The sequence below is a fragment of the Nannospalax galili genome, unplaced genomic scaffold (assembly GCF_000622305.1).
Source record: "Nannospalax galili isolate Female #2095 unplaced genomic scaffold, S.galili_v1.0 scaffold206, whole genome shotgun sequence".
Classification (NCBI taxonomy): Eukaryota; Metazoa; Chordata; class Mammalia; order Rodentia; family Spalacidae; genus Nannospalax; species Nannospalax galili.
The window spans coordinates 6,129,746-6,137,090 of NW_008358101.1; the positions used below are offsets into that span (position 1 = coordinate 6,129,746).

General features: G+C 40.3%; 1 protein-coding gene across 1 annotated transcript in view; it reads left to right on the plus strand.

Moving 5' to 3' along the window:
- The window catches only part of Col19a1 (collagen type XIX alpha 1 chain), a 409,660-nt gene that overhangs the window by 384,854 nt on the left and 17,461 nt on the right, over positions 1-7,345 (plus strand). The window contains exons 45-48 of the mRNA XM_008856281.2: positions 976-1,011; positions 1,155-1,199; positions 4,261-4,431; positions 6,536-6,602. Of these exons, the coding sequence (XP_008854503.1) occupies positions 976-1,011; positions 1,155-1,199; positions 4,261-4,431; positions 6,536-6,602 (319 nt within the window). The remainder of the gene's footprint in view (positions 1-975; positions 1,012-1,154; positions 1,200-4,260; positions 4,432-6,535; positions 6,603-7,345) is intronic.

Sequence of the window (7,345 nt, forward strand, 5' to 3'; positions counted from 1 at the left end):
TCACTCTGAGAAGATTCTCTCTCTCTCTCTCTCTCTCTCTCTCTCTCTCTCTCTCTCTCTCACACACACACACACACACACACACGTATAAGAACTCCATGCCTCAGCCACCCAACACTTTGGAAGCACCTTTGTATTTCATACGGGGTGGAGAAAATCATCTTGGGGGACTACTTGGAATAGACTGTAGTTTTCATTATTGCTCTTAATCCTTAGTTGTAAATCTATGATTAAGTTCTCCACCGTTCTCACCCAAATTCTCTTAGGATCCCTTGCTCTTGGCATGATTAGACAAACCATATAGCACACCTTTATCTGAATTTGTCATAGTTTATATTTAAGGTAGGGGAAATAGAGTAACTTACAAAGGTGAACACCCAGCAGCCCCATCCTCTCTGTGGCTCAGTGGCCCACCGTTCCAGATCACTTCCACAGGTGGCCCACAGTCTCCATTAGCTTTCGCCCAAGCCTCGTGGGCCGCAGTCTCACCCCAGGTCTGTAAATAACTACCCCTCTCACGTCCACGCCAGCGAAACACCAGGGCCATCCCCCACCCTCTCCCTGCACTGCTTGCTTCCAAGATGGCACCAACGTCCTCCCTCTCCTGCTAACTCTCCATATAGCTCCCTCTTCGTTGCTAAATCTCCACAGCCAACTCTCCACAGCAGGCCCCCCACCCCTCAGAGGAATAAGTGCCTCTTGGGACACAACAGTGTAAGTGAAGAAACGGATGCTAATAAGGGGAAGCAAACTTCCCAAGCCTGATCAATGGAACCAGTAAATGGTAGTCAGAATATGAACTTGGATCTACCGGATTGTACTGATTTTATTGCCTAGTTTGCCACACAGATTCACTAAGACCTCAGAAGAAATATGATTAAGGAACTTATCTTTGAAACCTGAGTTCTTTTGTGTTCAACTATGCCTGTTATGCAGACATGGAAGTAGAAATAGTAATTTTTTTTGTCTTTCTAGGGGATAAATGGAAAAGATGGATTACCAGGTGCTCAGGTACAGAAAATATCATTTAAAATAGTATGGGTTTTTAAAAATTCTAATGCATAAGTGTGTTATGAATGCCTTCTAGAAATCAGATCAATCAGACTGGTAATCTTGGCAAGCAGTGGTTTTTAGTGTTGGCATCTGTTTTTCAGGGCATCATGGGTAAACCTGGAGACAGAGGACCCAAAGGAGAACGTGTATGTATATTATTAGTGTGATTGCTGTTTATTTCTCTCTGGTGCAACTATCCATCATTTAGATTGCATAATTAAGCATGGGGCCATGTCTTCCAACATGACATGGTTAGGGTATATGTGAAACAAGATCACTACCAGGTATAAAATGTGACACCTATAAAACACAGAAGCAATTCGTGTGGTAGATGCACCTGGTGACTGGCTTCTTACATTACAAGACTATTTTTTATTCCAGTTTGAAATGCTTTTTACCACCTTTCTGTCTGAGACACATACACCAGCTATAACCCACACCCAGATTCTTTTTACCTATAAGAAGTTTCTCATCCACAACACTGTTGATACTTGAGGGCAGATAATTTTTCATTAGGTTTGGCTGTCCTGTGTGTAATAAAATATTTAACAGCATCCCTGGCCACTTTCCTGTTGATGTAGCACCACCATCCCTCCAAAAGTCACAGCCTAAAGTCACTTCAGACAATACCTAATGCCTTCTGGGGAGCAAAACTGCCCTGCCTGAGAACACTGACCCAGAGGAACAGTAAGTTGAGTAAGGAAGGTAGTGTGAGGGAGCAGAGAAGTAGAAAGGGGAGCTGAATACAAGGTGAAATTATTACACATGCCAGTTGTGGGATGCACTTTTATTTGAATTGTGTGGGTTGCTGATAATGTTATTGAAACTTGCCATTAATGAGTCTTAATATTTTCCAGTAGGACTGGTATCATGTCCATGGAGCAAGTTATTCAAGCCTTGCTTCTTTGTATATTCTACTTAGGGCTGTCATTATGAGTGTGGTCACGTATGTGTTCGTATACTAGCTTCTAATTTATTTGTTGTTTTTATTACACGAGTAATCCACCATAACTGAAGGAAATACGAAAGACAAACAACATAAACTTAAGAAAAAAGTCTTCTAGGTCTCCCTACACATGGATAAACATTTAATATTTTGAACATATTTCTGTCACTCTTATGCATAATATACACATATACATATCAATATGAATATAACTGTTTTGTAAACTGTTTTTTTCACCTGGCAATATGAAATAACTATCTTCTCCTTTTAGTGGCTGTATATTATTTGCTTTAGTGCATATGACTTACTTCACTTACCCATTTTCTTTTTCTAAGCATTTTTCCATTTTTCACAAAATAATAAACACTGCAAACATCTTTGTACATAATTTCAATTTTTACATTTTTTATTTGTCTGATGTGTGTGGGTGGTGTGTGTGGTATGTGTGTATGTGTGTGGTGTTGTGATATATTCATGTGGTCTGTGTGATGTGTGTGTGGTGTGTAATGTGTTTGTGTTGTGGGTATGTGTTTTCTGTGTAGTGTGTGTGTGTATGTGTATGTGGTGTGTAGTGTGTATATGGTGAATGGTGTGTGTGGTATATGTGATGTGTGTGTGTATGGTGTATGTGATATGTGTTTGTGGTATGTGTGATGTGTGTGTGTGTGTGTTGCAAGTGTGCCTTGGCGGTATGGAGGTCAGAGAACAACCCAGGAGTTGCTTCTCTCCTCCCCCATGCAGGTGCTAAGGATGGAATTCAGCATGGCCGGCCCAGCAGCAGGTGCCATTTACCCACTCAGTCATCTCACCAGCCCCATAACACAAAATTTTAATACTACACCTGATCAAAAATACTCTCATAATGGATCAAAGTATTTTTGTTATCTCCTTGTCTCCAGGCATGAGCTGAGCTGAGATGTTTACAGATACACTTTATAAAGCAGAGCACTGACGTTGGAAGTTTCTCTTTTCTTTCTACATGGCTTCTCTCTTCTGTATCTTTTATGTGCCACAATCATATTAATCTCTGCAATCGTTCACTTACTTTCATTATTTTTAAAATTTGTATTTAGTATTTTTATTTTATGTGTATGAGTGTATTGCCTGCATGTATGTAAGTGCACCTGCAGGAGTCAGAAGGGGCATAGGATCCCCTGATACTGGAGTTACAGAAGGTTGTTAGCCATCATGCGGGTGCTAGGCATCAAACCTGGGTCCTCTGTAAGAGTAACCAGTGCTCTTACCCGCTGAACTATCTCTCCAACCCCTTCATTATCTTTTAAACCAAGACAAATACAAATCGACCTTTTGCAGATTGTTACAAATAAAGGAATAACATGCTAAACTGAGGGCCGCCTCTAGCAGCAGTACATCACATTTAGTGTAGACCTCGCCTCCTAAAGTTGTACAACTGAATTTTAAAATCTATAACTGAAACGCCAGCCACAATGTCTTTCTCTCTTCCTGATTTGTACACACATGGTAGCAGACTCATTGCTGAACAAAGGCAGCATTTCGAGCTCTGTTAAAAAATTAAGGCACATCTAGTGCCATCTGATTTCCAATTTATTCTGACATCTTCACATTCAACAAATTCTTACAGTTAGTTCACCTACGATGTTGAGCACCCTGTCTCAGAGACAGCCCTCCCCTCTAGGCACCTGCTTTGAACCTTCAAAAGCTCTCTTTTCTTGCTTTCCTGGGTGATATGTATTTTTCATGACTGAACACACATGCACACAAATACACAGAAGTACAGAAAAAAAAAAAAAAACACCAAAGAATCTAATACAGGCCATAAGGGAATGCAGAGGGGATATAACAATATGAGTTAGGACACATTTTCAGTTTTTCTAGGTGAAGAATCTCAGTGATGTTCTCCTCTTGGCAATCTTCCTTTATTATTGCAAAGGAGACCCAGGCCCTAAAGAGACAATGGGTGTTGACTTCCAAAAATGCACCATTCTAGACTGAATGAAGAAGACTGTCATTGTCACTAGGAGTTGCACACTGAGTGCTTCTGAGGGGTCAGACATTGTTCTAATCACTGCACTTGGGTGTATTCATTTCTCAGCACTGCCCTACCTAACAGATACTACAAATGTCCCCACAGTCTAAGAAAGCAAGCTGAGTACAGGGATGAAGTTACTTGTCCAAGAACCTACAGTGGATAAGTGCTAGTATAAATCCAGAACATGTATTCAGCCACAGTTGATGTGATTCTAGAACAGTTAATTCCTTATTTCTTTCTCCCCTAACAGGGTGATCAAGGAATCCCAGGAGACAGAGGTCCACAGGGTGAACAGGGAAAACAAGGCCTTACAGGCATGAAGGGAGCTGTAGGTCCTGTGGGGCCACCAGGAAGCAAGGGCTCCATGGGCTCCCCTGGCCGCCCAGGCCCTCCAGGCTCTCCAGGCACTCCTGGCACTCCAGTAAGTGGGGCGTCTGGTGGGTATTGACTTTTTTATAATGAAAGCCATGAAGATCCTCCTTAAATTTATAAAATAAACTGATCTGTGTCACTCTTTAAAGTTATGTGCCAGGTCCTCTGTTGACCCCTCCATTACTTCCTTACACCTTCACAGTCAATCTGGAAGAGTAGATCCCCATTCCCTGTTGCATTTATAAATGCAGAAGCCAAGTTGATTTGCCCAAGATCAGAGAACTGTTAAAAGGACCAAACCCAGGCCTGGCTGACTCCAAAAACATTTGATTTAGAGTATGGGTTTGGTTTGGGGTTTGGTTTTATTTGAAACAGTGTCTTGTGGTAAAGTCCACACTATGCTGGAACTCATGGTCTCCCTGCCTCTGCCTCTCAAGTTCTGGAATTACAGGTGTGTGCCACCATGCATGCCCAAAACCACGCTTTTAAAATACTGTCTGTCACACCTCCTTATACAATCATATGCATCTCCTTTACAATGGAACTCTAATTTGTTGAACATCAGAATAAGTCTACCCTGAATATTGCTTTGGAGTAGGGATTACTTAGGTAAAGAAAGGGCAGCTCATATCTTACTAATATATCTCAGGAGGAGTGTTGGATGGCTATTCTGTAGTGGAGTTTAGTCTGAAATATCCATGACAGGAACAAAGGAGGATCCTGGGGGGACGTAGGAGCATTAACATGCTGTCCTCAAACCAATGCAGACCCCATGAAAAAACTAGGCATTCTCACATCCTTCCTATTTCTTTATTTTTACCTCATCCCTGAACTGTTCTTGAAAAAAGCATATAAAACTTGAATTCTCAGAGCCAGCTATTAGTATTATGCACATTTGTTCAAGTTCAATTTTCTATGCACATTAAATACCGGGTAACAGGGAAACCTTAGAATTCATCTGTCTAATAGAAATCACCACCTTTGAGCCCATCACATTGTCTTTTGCTTTTTGCATTCTAAATGAATTTATTGTTGTAACGGACTAGCACTGTAATATTGATAGGAAACCTCAAAATGTTACCATCACATACACAGGTATAACATGAAAACAAAGTGAAAGAATCTAAAATGAAAAATGATGGGGAACCTACCAAGGCAGGGACTTTTACAAATTAAGGATCACTGTCTAATTATAGAGAAGAATTGGAGCCATGCTGAGTTTGAAACTCATGGCATGGAGATTTCCCATAGAGCTTTTGAGTCCCTTGTCTAGCCACATTGCATTACATTACACTTCGTCACGCACATCTCTAAATGCATAACTGGCAGTGGGGGTAGGTCCTTGTGTCACAACCACTGATGTGTATTCACTGTGTTATTGTCATCACCACATATAGACCCTCAGACAATAGCCAACAAATACAGAGAATAGTAATGAAACACTTTGAAATCCTAACCATCTTGGAAATGAGCTCCTTTTCAAAGATCTCAAGGTACTGCAGCAAAACATTCCTATTTATAAATGCTGGGTTCTTGTCATAGAGTTAAAACTGGCACCATTTGCCCACTCCTATTACCAGGTACCAGAAGGAAGTTTCTATTCAAAGAACTTGGCTTAACATATTTATGCTCACAATATGTAAATTACAGAACAAACTTTAGCATGACTTGGACAAAACATGAATAAAATATTTTAGAGGATGATCCTGAATATCTAGAATTCTCTCTGGGTTTTCTCTCTTTGGAGCCCATGGTATCAGCCATACTGGTATGGGCTTTACCAGTATTCAGGGATAGGTTAGATGTTAACTTGTGATTATACACTAACACCTTCTTAGCATTGCCTGGACTATTTAACTTTATAAAACAATGTAACAGAAACTAATTTCCTAATTATATAAAGTCTTGTTTCTCCATGAATAGAAGAAATGTTAGAATCACTAGTTATGATCCCAGCCCACAGCTTTTAAAGCAGCTATGCACTTGAGCTTATTCCCACCATTTAATTAAAATGTCCTTATTAGCCAATATGACCCATTGCCAGAAGCATTTTGCTTGATAAATCTGTGTCTACCTAAGTATGCCAAACCTAGTATTTCTGTTCTTACTCATTTGTGCTCTGTTTTAACAGACGTTTCTTTTCCCTTCTTTAGGCTGATGCTGTTTCATTTGAAGAAATAAAAAAGTATATTAATCAAGAGGTTCTGAGGATTTTTGAAGGTTTGTTTTTATAACATTCCTGAACTTTTCACTGATTCCTACATCCCACCTCCATGGGGACTCCCCTCAGTGACATTCTTGAAAGATAGCTTTGACAGAAACCTTAACAGACCAATCTTAGAAGAGGCAGCTCCTTTTGAAAGATGTCTTCCTTAAGCTAAGTTAAATTTCTCTCTTGAACTTCCTTTCATCATCTCTTGTCTGTTAAACAACACAGGTAAGGTATCTTCAAGTCATGCGACTCTCTTTCAAGTATTTTTCAATATTCATCACTCACCACCTTAATTTTTCTCTTCTGTCAAATATGTATGTCTAGCTCTTCCATCCCTGCCACCCTGGGGAGATGCTTAATGGACTCCATTAGTATCTTGACCAAAATGAGTTATAGGGTCTTCTGATCTAGACCAGGGTCAGAAAACTATGGACTCACAGCCACATATGTCACTACAGGTGGATTTTTATATGGCCCACGAGCTTAGAATGGTTTTTAAATTTTTGTTGGAGCGTTTTCCATTTTCCATTTGTTGGAGGGCTGGAGAGATGGCTCAGTAGTTAAGAGAACTGGCTGCTCTTGCCAAGGACCCAGGTTTAATTCTCAGCACCCACATGATGAACAACATCCATAACTCCAGTTTCAGGGGATCCAACACCCTTTTCTGATTTCTGCCAGCATTGCACAGCACAGGTATACTTACACATATGCAGGCAATACACTCATACACATAAAGTAAAAATAATAAATA